At 37.9% G+C, this 14,964-nt stretch overlaps 2 protein-coding genes across 2 annotated transcripts in view; one reads left to right on the top strand and one right to left on the bottom strand.

Annotated features, from left to right (window-relative positions):
* Positions 1-9,895, bottom strand: part of LOC134746267 (GATOR complex protein NPRL2-like) — a 74,135-nt gene extending 64,240 nt beyond the window's left edge. Inside the window, exons 1-3 of the mRNA XM_063680611.1 lie at positions 9,513-9,895; positions 6,922-7,078; positions 3,271-3,397 (exon numbers count right to left, since the gene is read on the bottom strand). Coding sequence (XP_063536681.1) covers positions 3,271-3,397; positions 6,922-7,078; positions 9,513-9,712 — 484 coding nt within the window. The 5' untranslated portion in view covers positions 9,713-9,895. The remainder of the gene's footprint in view (positions 1-3,270; positions 3,398-6,921; positions 7,079-9,512) is intronic.
* A 424-nt stretch (positions 9,896-10,319) lies between these two features.
* Positions 10,320-11,824, top strand: LOC134745798 (phosphopantothenoylcysteine decarboxylase). The gene is made up of 3 exons (XM_063679885.1): positions 10,320-10,482; positions 10,592-10,795; positions 11,397-11,824. Exons 1-3 carry the CDS (start codon positions 10,360-10,362, stop codon positions 11,661-11,663), a joined length of 594 nt encoding a protein of 197 aa, XP_063535955.1. The 5' UTR covers positions 10,320-10,359; the 3' UTR covers positions 11,664-11,824.
* The last annotated feature ends 3,140 nt before the right edge of the window (positions 11,825-14,964 follow it).

The raw sequence follows: 14,964 nt of genomic DNA, 5'->3' as shown, positions 1-14,964 counted from the left end.
TAAATTAGTATAATACGTAAGTGTCTGTATCAGTGTCCAATGTGTCGGTTGCTAGGCACAACTCAGTTATCTCGTAGGTATATGTAGGTGTGGGTTGGCCTGTCTGGCGTATTATCACCGCTTATCACTTGTTTACGAACTCGAGTGTCTAACATATTATGTTGATATTAAGATGTCAGTTAGAACAAAAAGTTGACAGTTCCGAACAACTGGCAGGCTGATATCGTCCGGCGGACTGATAATCAGTGGGCCCCTTAATACAGCCCCGTTTTCTTTGTGTCAATACAGATTATACAATATAATACAAGACATTTAATTGTACACCTCACACAGCTTACAATAGCTACACGAGCAGAATCAAATATCGGCCTGTCAGTTAGAACAAAAATTTTGACAGTTCCGAACAACTGACAGTCCGATATCGTCCGGCGGACTGGTAATGGGTGGGCCCCTTTAGTCTTACTGGCAACGGTACATTTCAGTAGTTTTTGTTTTTACTTAATTACAGTTTTGCCATAATCGAATTTAAACTATCGTGAGACATATTAACTTAGCGGTTTCACTCACGTATTTTTAGTCACTCGCGCGACATGTTTCGGAGAGCCTAGGTCTCCATTTTCAAGCACTAACAGTGCCTGAGTGAGTAGCGGTCACGACGGGTGGGCGTCACGTACTGCGGCGGCCCGCGTCGCGAAATGGAGACCTAGGCTCTCCGAAACATGTCGCGCGAGTGACTAAAAATACGTGAGTGAAAACGCTTAGTTAGCTAAGTCAATTTACTTACTTACTTATTTACTTTATATTTTATTTATTTTAATTAATGTAAACTTAATAACGTATTCACATCAAACTAGTTTAACACATTTTTAATCTATGGTAGGTATAATTAGTACAGTCTCAATCAGATATATTGGAGCAGCCAAGGTGCTTAAAAATATCCGAAAAGGCACTTTAACGCCTTGACAATAGAGACGTGTGCAGAATATTTGTGGCGGCAGTACAATTATTTTAAGATTAATATTAAAAATAAGAGCCATTTAACAACAAATATGTTTATGCAAAATAGCTCAAAATTTATACAAATAGGCTAAAACGTATCACTCTGGTATGCTGTTTGTTCATAGAACGAAGTGATTTCCCTGTTTGCATTATTTAATGAAGTCAACAGGCCAACTAATGGTCGTTTCGTATGTAAATTTCGAGGTTATAGCAATGAGCCGATTGTTGTTATCATAGTTTTTATCTAAATGGGTTATTTATACATATAAAGTATATAATTGTGTGGATCATTTGTTAGTTGTTTTTTAGGTTCTAATTTAATTAAAAGTTATACACGGTGTTGGTTTAGTATGATATTCTAACAGAAGACATGTAGACCTAGCGCCAGGCGCCAGTGACTGAGTGACTCTTTGTCACGCTATAATATTCATCTTCTTATAATAAAATAAATATGTATAATAAAGTTACCAATTCAGTACACTGTACATAAAACGGAAAGAAACACACTTTTGTGTAGCGGCGAAGAGTATTTGCTGTTTTTGCTTTCATAGTCAATTAACATTACAACTTACAATTACCGTTTCATACGCCTATTGTTGCACACAACTACCACGCTACATATGCAGTACAACCAACCCCTAATATTATACCCATAAGTATTATTTTTGTGTAAATATATTACACTTATACTGGCTTTCGTACGCTTGGCAACAAGCAGTGTGAGAGTCAATCGTGAATTCTTGACTGAATAAATAGCACCCAGTGAAGCCATTATAGTTTTTATGAGAACCGGATTGGGTACTAATTAGCAGTGAAACTTATCATCCGTGGGTGTAGTTTCTATTTAGAATTTTAAATTGGTCGTATTCAACATCGTTCAATATTCACATTTCGCATAATAAGTTATTCTGAAGGAGGCGTAGGCGTGATGTATTTCCTAAAATTATGAAAAGAAATTGCCAAGTAGAATTATTTGTACATCTTATTTGAGTTGCCAAGGGCTTGAGATCAGACGGAAACCTATTCAAATAACTGTGATAGAGATTTGGAATATGAAACAATTTCGTAAAATAAATTAGTAGCTCATCTAATTGCGAATCAGATTAAAAGAAGTATGCCCTACTATTACATACATATAATCACGCCTATTTCCCAGAGGCAGGCAGAGACCGCGGATTTTCACTTGCTCCGATCCTGACATACCTCTTTCGCTTCCTTCACTTTCATAACATTCTTCATACACACTCGCCGGTTTAGGGTGCTCTTGACCTGGCCTCCTGATCAGAAGAGTCCGCCGAGGTTTACCCCTTCCAACTCCCGCTTCTACTTATCCCTTAAACACTCTCTTTGTTAGCCTTCTTTCACTCATTATTTCCAACTATTCATTATAAAATATTTTATTGGCAAAATATTTGACGCAAATATGACAAAATTCTTGACTATGTGAAATAGAACTACGTACGGGCAGTCCTATATCGTCGCTATACTTAACCTCATATCTGCAACAATCATTTGATGGAAATGTCGCTTTTTTTTTCATTCGGAATACGGGTGTTTTTGTCATCAGATGAGTGTTGCAGATACGAGGTTGAGTAAGTATAGCGGCGATATGACCGCTGAACGGACGGATTAGACCCGGAAGGTGCGCAAATTCGGTGCGTAACTAGGTCGAGGCCAGGGGCAGGTCGGTCCCAAAGCCGACATTTGCGGTCCCCGAAAATTTTCACTCTCGTATTTAGTTATTTGTACCTATGGCACTATCTGTAACTTGTCCTTGACCGATTTAAAAAGAGGTGTGTCTGACAAATTAAAAAAGGTACTGCGTTACACAAATCGAAATAAAATAATTTCAAATAAATCTGGTTAGCCAACTTAAAATTTTCAAGAGGCAAACCAGAAATTGCCAAAAATAATTCACATTCAGGTTTCTATGATGTTATTACAAGTCTTCAAAACTGCACTGTGTTTTAATAACAAAACTTCCGTGAGACACAAACATATTAAATATATTACGGGTCACTCACGTATTTTAAGTCGAAAAACGCTCGACATGTTTCACTCCGTACCGAGGAGTGTCATCAGGAGCTTGCGTCCGTTATTAATATATTTAATATATCTGCACTGTGTTTGTTCCATTTTCGATTATATAGCTTATCGCCTTGTTTTTGTGTTTCAGATTAGACACCATATGAAATCATTTATTTTTCGATATGATTTGGCGTGGGAGGAGGTTTAAGGAGGCCAAAATGCCCAGAAAAATATTTTACTTACCAGTGAGTGTGCACATCCGTTTGCTGTTGATGTCCTGCATCACTTGGCGCATCAGCGCCGCCAGCGCGCCCGCCTCGCCCGATACTGACTGCTTTGACAGCCATTCCGTTTCTAGCTCCATCGACAACTGGGGAACAAACCTTTTGTTAACCTTACAATTGGGGTAAGAGTAAATCGGGACAGAATCCTAAATAAAGAAATGCGTTACAAAATCGACTCAAGGGCGCCACCGAAACGATCGAGATTTACTCTAAATTCTCGTTACATTTGTTCGGGTTTAGGATGTTTTGTACTATTAGAAATATATTCTGTCGAGTGGATTTGTCATTAGATTTGTCGAATGTTTTTTTAAGTCAAAAGAATAAAGAAGTAAAATTTACGACTCACAGTTCACAGTTTAGTTAACAACAGCCTCTTAAGTTTTTTTCCTTTTGACGTACGGAACCCTAAAACTTGACAAGATTTGAATTATTTCAGAATGTTTAACATCTGAAACTACGATTTTAGCCAAAAACACTTTACAAGGATGTTTATACATTTTTACAATACCTACATATTTAGTACACAGCAGATGCTCACGCTATTGACACGTGTATGCGAATGGCACCTACATGTTGCGACCTCAAATTTTCACACAATCCAATATTGATACACCTGTTACTCTAAATAATCTAAAATAAACCTTCAACCGTTATGGATAAAACATAATTCCCCCGCAACATAATCCTGAATTGTTAAACACCTGTACCATCCTGTACACTACAAACATCTTTTTTTCATAAAGAACAATATATATATATAGGTGTATGTTTGTTTGTATGAATATTTTATATTCTGCATTACAGGTTTTAATTATTTACGTTTGTAATAATTAAACATTATTTTACTTTCTGTTCATAGTGTTCGTTTGTCTATCTTGATTTGTTTATTGTTTCACTCAATTGCTCAAAGGGTGACTGGAAGAGATCCCTTATAGGGATAAGTTCGCAAATGTACATTGTATATATTTAGTTTTTATTGTGTTTGTAATCTGTCTTATGTACAATAAAGTGTTTACATATACAGACATACATACAATAATGACCGATGTATTCCGACTATCCAATTTATTTTGTCCAATTTGTATGGCGTCTCACATTTTGCTTAATGAGAGAGTGAGACGCAATTAAATTGGACAAAAAAAATGGAAAATAATACATTTTATTTTAATAAAAAAAAAATATATATCAACGTCTGTGTTATGGACAATCAGTTCGTCGATGGTAAAGTGTATAGGTACCTACTACCTAGGTACTAAGGTTCTGCCAAGTGTGACGAAATAGTACCTAAGTTTATGAATACTTATTAAGAAGTCACTGTATTTTTATTTAAAATGCGCGCATACAAATTACGCTCACATTTAGGTACATAAAACAAGATTGGGCACGACATTAGCTAATCGTTTAATCAATAAACAAAGCCATTAATGCAGTTAAAAACAAGCTTTGCTATTCGTGATGGTTTTTATCACGTAATATTTATGTCAATGAGGCATCATAGTGACTGCAAGAGTCTTTGCACGACAATAATTACGTAATAATAGCAAAATAATAGGGTTATTTCGAGATGCGAAGAAGCAGTTTTCTTGATAGTCTGTCTTAGCGTTTTGGCGGCAAGTCAAATGGCGTGCGCGCTATTAAGTAATTTTAATTTACTGTGACTTTATAGTTGTATGAGCCTTAAAATAGATACATTTATATTAATTAATGTCACGTAAAATATCTGTTAAACGGGTGCTTATTGTCTAAGATTTTGGTAAGTAGCTTATTTTGGAAGATTACATATATGACTACACGAGTATATCATCATCATTTCTTCCTAGCCGTTTTCGGCTACAGCGGCCGCGCTCTACCGCTGAGAGCGTCACTGGTGCGCTCTCAGGTGACTGGCGTAGCCAATTTTTGCAGCGAAAGTGCGGCCTCACTCGCTGCAGGTTAGCACCCCTCTGATATTATTTTGAGGAGTGTCTTTTCAAAAGGACTTAGTTTTGTATGGTCTCCATATAGAAATAAGCCCTTTTTAAACGACACTCCCTAAATGTAAATAACCATTTACTAAGCGGTACACCAGGCACCTGCGTGGTGTGGGGCTCATTGAATTTTTAGATGGTAATAGGGGCGTCGTAAATGTCGTAATCCCGAAATCCAGTATACCCGTCTCGGTCCCCCAGCAAAGGGCCAGTTCTATAGACTTATTATTGCGTTTTCATATGCCAAAGAGCGTTCCAAAAACGGCCCCTATACAGCAAAAAGGAAGGCAGTTTTTATCTACAATTTGTACAGCACGACAGCTCACTATATGTATAAATATTTAGTCGAAGTTTGTAGCTTTTAGCATCGAGACACTAGGCCCGTGGGGTAGGGGGCACGGCAGCTCCACAAGGCGCTCAGCAAACTCCTAAGGGTGGCCACAGGTTACCCTCGCGCGGGCGACTTTCTCGCGCAAAGTTTGGCCATAGCAATCCAGCGCGGGAATTCCGCCTGCGTGATGGGCACCTTGCCATGGGGGCAAAATTTAGAAGGTCCTTTTACATAAGTATTTTAAAGTTTATTTTCACATCATTTTAATTTTTTGTATTATCATTTAATTTATGTAGTTTGTAATATGTTTCAGGTTTAAGAATCTTTATTCTCAAGAAGATATAACAAAACTTCACTGAAATGAGAAAAATTTACATAAAAAAGTTGTTAATAAATTATGCATGCACACATGTTGTTGTTATACCTATAGTATATGTTTAAGTTTCTTTAAGTTTTTATTTTGTTAACTGTAATCTATTTGCGTCAATGAAATTTATGAATACTTGGTTGGGAACTTGGGATTCGGTATACCTTATACCGGGTATTTAAGTAGGTGGCGTAAAGATTACGCCGTAACCAACATAAGTTTTTAAATAACATCGTTGCCAATTAGTTGATGTTAAGCGGGTATTATTTATTTCGTACATAACGTACCCATTCCAAAAAGGAAAAACGTGATTCTTTTTATAGGTACCTACCAACTAGATATATGTCGTATTTAAAACATATTTAAAGATATGTAAATCGCCGTATTATCTTAAGCCTTTGTCTTAAACTGTACCGGATGTTCGAGTAATAGCAATCTTAAGGATCTTAATTGCTAGTGCCTATGTGGCCCAAAATTCTTTTCGTTGTCTTGTTTCTGACCACTCCGTCACGTTTGTAATTTTGTCTTTTACCTATTAAAAAAGTCGAGTGATGTAGCATCTTTCTAGCTGTAGATTATAATCCCATCAAAAACATTACATGTAAAGATGCAAGTCTCGCAACGCAATTCTTCTACTACAAAAAAGTTTTGTGATGTAATGTGAAACCAAGCCGGTTATTTTAGTCAGTGCCAGGGGGTGTTACAACCGTATCAATATTAGATTAGATATCTTTATTTTTTAATAACTATAATGACTTAAATTTCCTATCTCTATCGCACGTGCACAGCACGCCGCTGTCGGCGGTCACTGCCACCGTGCGAGCAGGACAATAATGAAATTATGCGCGCGTAATAGATATAGGAAATAGCGGGTTGATGTACGAAATTCGTAAGCGTCCTTACTTTAGTAGACACAAGAGAGAAATGATGTAGATAACTACTTACAAGATATTCTGTCAGCTTCTTGACAAGGGGCTCCAGGTGTACTGTCCGGGCCCAGGCGTCACACACAAAGCACAGGTTGAAGTAGAAGGCGTTACGGGCATATTTCTTGTTGTCTATCCTCACCGGAAAGCCCAGGATTTTTGATCCGAGGAGAGTTCTGAAAAATATATACATTTAAAAAAACTATTCTGACACATCTATAAAATAAAACTAAAAATTTATACTAAATCAAATTTAAATAGGTGCCAAGGACGCTGGCAGCATTTCTCCGCTGTATTGCGATGCTAAATTGCTAATACGTTGTGCGAGAAAGCTAGTGCCAGCCCTTCGGTCATCGGTGAAGTCGACCAGTCTTTTCGATAGCTCTTTAAAAAGTTGTAAAGTATTATGACCCCACGGGCCAAGGGTTTCAACCCCAAACGGCATAAAGATATACTCGGGGCCGAGACCCTTAAGTACTTTTGGACTTTAAGCTTTTCGGCCGCTTTGGCCGCCGCACCTGCTTGGTTACTGGTTCCGGTGAGGTGGGTGGGTGTGTACACAGGTAGCGTCCCACACTAGCACCCTTCCCAAACCCCAAGGAACCAGGGACACCGTTCGGTATCTTGCCATCGTCTCTGGCTATGCCAGTTGGCTCCAGTAGTAGCTGGCACGTTGACGGATGCAAGAGACCGGCGGATTATGTCATTCAGTGCGGCGTGTCTAGAAAAGCGGCCAGCACTTTTTTGACAGGATAACCCGTGGTGTCCTATCCTAATTCGTCGACTTCACTGCCGCAGGGGCACCTGTGTGCAAGCAAGCCGAAGACAGGTCGCGATGCGGAGGGTGTCCAGAAGATACGACCGAAGCCACTCAACGGACTCCCTCGACGCCGAAGCCAGTAGTCTGGACCGTTCGCGACCTGTAGGCTGTACTACGGCTTAGGAGGGAATTCACTGAAATTTGGCACATGATGTCGTCCCGGCTCCATCAAAAAAGTAAGTAATTAAGTCCAACTTACGCTTGTCTGCACATTTCTAATAGGTTTTCCTGTCATCTATAGGTAAAGAACTATTTTGTGTATTTTTTTCAAAATTTTAGACCCAGTAGTTGGTAATTTTTGCCTATTTCCTTGAATAGCTTTTAAACTGTTTATCCTAAAATTATAAAAAAAATATATTTGAGATTCTCACAATGAGCTCTTTCAGTTGATATGTAATATTGTTTGAAAAACTTTTTTTTTTTAATTTTCTCATTTCCCCCCCAAAAGTGGCCCCCATGTTTAAAATTCATTTGTTTACGTTACATGTCCGTCTTTGGGGTCACAAACTTACATATGTGTACCCAATTTTAACTTAATTGGTCCAGTAGCACAGATTATATAATAGTTCTTGCCGGTAGTTTCAGAGAAAATAGGCTGTGACAGACGGACAGACAGACAGAGAGACGCACGATTGAACCTATAAGGGTTCCGTTTTTACCTTTTGAGGTACGGAACCCTAAAAGAGAATATAAAAATATAACAGATTGACAGGAGAGAGCCGGTCAAACAAGTTTGTCAGTGGAAAAAGGTGCAAAATTCCATATATTTTCTTTGAGACAACTGCACCTACATTTTTTAAATTTGAAGCTCTACTACTAACGGAAATGGCTTGACAGGCTATATATATGCAGACCACAGCAACAGAACACGTGTGTCTAACATGACTCTTATCATGTTATCAAGCTCATAACAGTAGTGAACCTGGATTAAAATGTTTAACTGATACCAGTATAAGTATTGATAGATAATTAATTAATTATTAATAAACCTCACTAAGCTTTCAGGCCAGTGTTATAACTTTGTTAATATTAATGCTTATATAATTATATGGTTATTGTTTATGTAATTCTTTATTATCAACAACCAGTGATGAACACAAATATTTGTTCTTAACTCATGGGTGTTTTCTATGTATATAAGTATGTATTTATCTATATAAGTATGTATATTGTCGCCTAGCACCCATAGTACAAGCTTTGCTTAGTTTACGGCTATGTTGATTTGTGTAAGATGTCGCCTAATATTTATTTATTGATTTTTTATATTAATGATAATAAAATCGCATCAAACCCTTTTTAGACGAGAAAAATTAAGTTTATTGTTATTTTCTACTGATAAAACTGTAAACAAAAGAAAGTAGGTATAATAAATGTGACGTTCTCAATCAAAAGGTACCACTTTGTCGCTTTTGTACCATAAAGACGAAATTTGCTTGTATCTTTATACAAATAACCTGTCAGAGCATCCTTATGGCAAGCTACAATGTGGTACCTTTTGATTGAGAATGTCACAAATAACTTAATATAATCAAACATGGTCATTTTATTAAGGGTATTAAGATAAAATGACTATTTTATCTTAATCACATATCGCATTAGAAACGGAATGGGCATTTCGATTTCAGTCAAGTGGGGTGACTAATTTAAAACTTGAAAGTGAACTAATTGACCTTAAAGTTTTATTGGATCTGGAATATCTACTTTGTGTACTCCAATACAACGAACAAGATAACGCCGCGTATAACCATAACACGTGGATATTATTTACTTTTAGAAAGGTACAAACTTACACTGTCAAAGTGCAACGCTGCAGTTGCACTTTTGGAATGATGTAGTGGCTGACCGTATCAAAAATGTCTTTCGAAATATAGTTTTCTGGCACTTGGCATGTTATCTTAGGGCCGGCCGTCGGGTGGAATTCACACAGAAATATGCAGCGTATCGGCCCTTCCTGCCCACAGCCCTCGTAATACTTTGAGTTCGCATCCATCGTAAACAACTAAATTTAAAATTTCGACACTATGATCAACACATTACGCTTATTAACGACACTATATTAACAACGCACGATACAGATAAACTAATATCCTAATAAGTTTGACACACTAACACGATTTTCTAAACGTAAATAAAAAGTGTACTTTAATCCGCACGAGCAGCGTACCTGCCCCACACGCGCTACGTAATCAACTGACGTTTATTTTTGTTATTTTGATGGTGATAATTTTATTTTGACAGTTGGATTTCACAGTTGCCATTGGAAATAAATATAAAGGTTCACTTTCTAACATTCTCAAAATTTAAACTGTAATTCAATTATTGATAGGGAATAAAGATATTTTAAGTTGAAGTTTTATTGTTCATATTGCAGAAGTTACATGACATTATACCATTTTATTTATAGTAATCAATTACAGTTTGTTGGACGATATCGGCCTGTCAGTTAGAAAAATAAAATTGACAGTTCCGAATTGGTTGGTTGGTGGACTGATAGTCAGTGGGCCCCTTTACACGACTTGTTGTGTTGGTACCAATGGACCCAATGGTACTGTGGGTTGCCGACATAAAAACGTCTCAGAAACGTCATCTTTTTGTTTCCGTAAATATTGGTTTATCACTTTTAACAGTTTATTTATAATGGAGAAAAATGTTTATAAAGTGCTGGTCGCTGCAACTGGAAGTGTCGCTGCACTGAAAATTCCCATTCTAGTGAGAACCTTGTTGGAATTAAATGAAAACGAGAGCCGATATAAATTTGAGGTTATGTTCTTATCAGTATAGTAAACATTGCAATGAAACACACTTTGTTTGTTAATAATAACGCATAGCAACAAATAGTAACTATAAGTTTTACGTTATTTACTTGCAGATACGTTTAATAGTGACAGAACACGCGAAACACTTCTTTGCTACCTCCGAGTTGCCTCCTGAAGTGTTATTATTTGACGACAACTCGGAATGGCAGGCTTGGAAGCAGAGAGGGGACCCGGTGCTGCACATAGAACTCGGCAAGTGGGCCGACATGATGGTCATAGCTCCTTTGGATGCTAATACATTAGCAAAAATGGCACAGGTACAATTGTTTTGTATTTTTTTGTGAAATGTCATGTTGTTGTAGTCTTTAATAAAGTTACTCAAATTGAAATAAATTAAGTGGAAAAAATCACTGTCTTGGGTGGGACTTGAACCCACGACCACTGGATCACTAGTACTAGTAGTAGTTTAATTTATTACTAAGCTTAATGGCATCGTTCGCAGACGTTTCTGCTAGGTACAAAATTAATTACTCAAATTAGTTGTTAAAGCCTGACCAGTAATATATGATCATTGTCAAGAGGGCGCTGTTATTCTCATGTATAGGGTGACAGTTCAGTATAGTATGAAAAAAATAGATCCTGGTCAGGCTTTACAAAAACCGCTACATAAACTCCAGGCAAATCAAATGAATTACATAATTCCATCTGTGTCCTTTATACACGGTGTTACTTGAGCCACTAATAACCTGAGACACCCCAACAGTTTTTATTTAATTTTGAACTCATCTTGAGTATTTTTTCTTTAATCCGATAAATATTAAAAAAAAAAAACTGTTTTTCAGTGGGTCATGAAACACCGTGTATTGCATTATATGCAATCAATAACTTTTTCTTATAAACACTTCATTTTTTGTTCAGGGTATTTGCGATAACCTACTTACCTGTACAACTCGAGCATGGGACATGTCCAAGCCCCTCCTCTTCTGTCCCGCAATGAACACGCGAATGTGGGAGCACCCTATCACATCCAAACAAGTCCAGGTACTGACGGAATGGGGCCATATACAGATACACCCTATTAGTAAAACATTAATGTGTGGAGATACAGGGATTGGTGCTATGGCTGAGGTACAGACTATTGTTGAAGAGATTAGAAAGGTAGCTTGTAAAAATCTCTCAAAATAGCATTTTAAACATTGTTATATTTATTGGTTGTATTTTTATAATTGTTGACTAATTACTAAGGTGATCTTTAATAACAAAACTTCCGTGAGACACAGACATAATTAATATCAAGCAATTTTCGACTTATAATACAGGGGCCGACCCATTTTATTATATTATCTAAGCGGATCATTAGAAAATAATAACGAATATGCTCGAGTTACAATAGTCTTACTACTTGCATAAATTTCATTGACATCTTTCACGACCATCTACCCACATTTAAATCTTAAGATATTGCCAAAACGAAAATAGTAGTAGTAAACCATTAGTAATAGTATTTATTAATTTGTTTAAGGATTGCCGTAAAATTGTAAATAATGTATACATTAGTTAATTGTTAATTGTTTAAAAAAATTAATGTTTCTTTTCATGTATAGTTTAAAGGGGCCCACTGACTATCAGTCCGCCGGACGATACCGGCCTGTCAGTTGTTCGGACCTGTCAAATTTTTGTTCTAACTGACAGGCCGATATCGTCCGGCGGACTGATAGTCAGTGGGCCCCTTAAGATCTCGTTCCCAGCCCTATTATACACAGTCAACGCTATGTACTCCTTAATTGTCGTACTGTATCAGGTGAAGTACCTTGACACAATTTTAATGCAACATATGTAATACATACGATGTGGATGTACTTAATAAATAAAAAAATAAATAAAATGAGTATTGGTAAAGTTATTTGTTCAACATTGAGAAAAGGCAAGGCCCTCTATTTGGAATATTTATAAATTTTATAATGTATTAAAATAATGAGATTAGGGTAAACCATGAATCTAGTATAACTGGATCGGTCATAAGGGGCGGGGGAAATTACCGAATGGGATAGTCCTATGTATCTTTCAGTAGGAGTAGCAGAGAAAGCGCTGTTATTGTTTGTCCTTGTCACAGTCTCACATTTTTTTTATTCCCCACCGTAAATTTAGTATGGTTTATGATGGGCTACAAATCTTCTTGACCAATCATATTTCATTTCATTTTATTTATTTACAAATAAGCTTACAGTCTATAACCAAGGCGCTTAGATGTTATTATATCATACATGGTATGTTACACTTACACTATAAAATTACATGTCAAAATTACAAAAAAAAAAGAGAAACAAATTCAATTATATAATATTATGTCAGTAAAGTAAATAAATAATTATCAATTAAATTAAATTCAAAAATTCATAAATGCCTTTGATAACTGGGTAAGACGCATGATAAAAAATGTCAACGTCAGGTAATCGCAGAGACATATCATTTAACAGAGCGATAGCTCTTGCAGAGGGAGCGTTTGCAGCCCAGCGCGTGCGCCTCACCGAGCCCGGGCACGCGAACAGACGCCGGCGCCGCCGCGAAACCACCGCCCCACCCTCCCCTGCCGCTGGGCAACGGCGAGGGGGCGGCACCGATAGACCTATTCTAGACAGTGTAGATGGATTCGCGACTTGGTTGCGAAGTAGCTTATAGTAATGTACCATCAGTAACAACTTCCGCCGCAACTCTAATGTATCCATCCCGACCATACCACTGACAAACAGTGATGGATACAAATAAGGATAATATCCAAACTTTTTCCTATACAGAAATCTAGCAAATTTCCTCTGGATTTTTTCTATCATGAGGGTATACTTGCTTTCGTGTGGATCCCAGACACAAGCGCCAAATTCAAGTTTGCTGCGAACATAGGCGTTGTATAGCAGCTGCAAAACACGAGTGTCACGAAACTGGCTAGATACCCTCATGACAAACCCCAGGACCTTATTCGCCTGCTTACAGATGTTGGTAACGTGCGTCCTAAAGTCAAGTCTCGAGTCCAAGGTCAGCCCCAGGTCAGTTATCTCATCAACGCGATCCATCACTGCGTCTTTAATGTGATATTGTTTAATGTGAGGTGACCGAATTCTCGAGAAAGTAATAACTTTACATTTGGAGGTGTTAAAATGCAGTTTATTGTTCTCACTCCACTCGGTCACCGCGTCAATGTCCCTCTGGAGATCTTCTAGATCAGACTTGTCTCCTGCTCCCAGATACAGTTTCAAGTCATCAGCGAACAACAAACAGCCAGCAGTGTGTACCACCCTCGGCAAGTCATTTATCATTATCGTAAATAATGTTGGGCCAAGAGTGCTGCCCTGACTCACGCCGGACCGAGTGAAAAAGGGCCTTGAACTATATCCACCCCATTCAACATACTGGTTTCTGTCACGAAGGTAACTAGATAGAAAGTTCAGTAGGTGCGGCGTAAAACCCAGGGCACTGCATTTTTGAAGCAGGATATCGTTGTCTACCAGATCAAATGCCTTTTTGAAGTCGAAATAAGCCGCATCCACCTGCCGACCTGCATCCAGTTCATCTCTGACGTGGTCCACAAAGTTCACATGGTTAGTGACAGTAGACCGTGCACGACGAAATCCGTGCTGACTGTCACCTAACCAACATTGTATCTGAAGGCTGATGCGGCTTTCTATTATGGACTCAAATAACTTGGCGAAACCTGGTAGCACAGCTATAGGTCTGAAATTGGACACATCACGACCGGTGCCGCTCTTAGGAACAGGAGTCACCCTCGAGACCTTCCAACATGCTGGATACTCCCCATTTTTCAGACTTAAGTTAAAAATGTGTAAAAGTGCTGCCTCGAGAACTGAAATACAGTCTTTTACCAGAAAAGATGGTATGTCATCAGGTCCAGCAGAAGCTCGTGCTTTTAAATCTTTTGCACTGCCACGCGTGCACTACTAACTGGAAGGTCGGAACAACTTTGCGCCGCCAACTTAGCATTCAAGAGTGGAACATCCCCCTGAAATACTGAGGCGAAGTATTCAGCAAAAGAGTCTGTCGCTTCTTGTCCCATCACAGTCTTCCCTTTGTACACAAACTCGGTGTCACATCGTCTATCCTTCCTTTTACTGTCAACAAATTTCCAAAATTTACTAGGATCGTCAGTAATGTCTCTCTCAATACTGCGTATGTAATGTCGGAACGCACTTTCAATCAAAGTCTTTACATGCGTCCTATAGTATCTAAACATTTCCAGATTAAAAAGCTCTCCTTTCTCTCTGTACCTTTTTAAGTGGAAATGCTTAAACTTGATGTTTTTAATAATATCTGCAGTAAACCAGGTAGGATAACAATATCTATTTCCAGATGCAGGTTTTTTGAGGGGGACATTACTGTCGATACAATTTTTCAATTTGGCGTAAAATAATTCAGCGGCAGTGCCAGAACAGTTCTCAGTGAGCACATCACCCCAATCAATATCCGATATTGTCGC

Source organism: Cydia strobilella, chromosome 12, assembly GCF_947568885.1.
Source record: "Cydia strobilella chromosome 12, ilCydStro3.1, whole genome shotgun sequence".
Taxonomy (NCBI): domain Eukaryota; kingdom Metazoa; phylum Arthropoda; class Insecta; order Lepidoptera; family Tortricidae; genus Cydia; species Cydia strobilella.
This window is presented reverse-complemented; position numbering and strand designations above follow the sequence as displayed.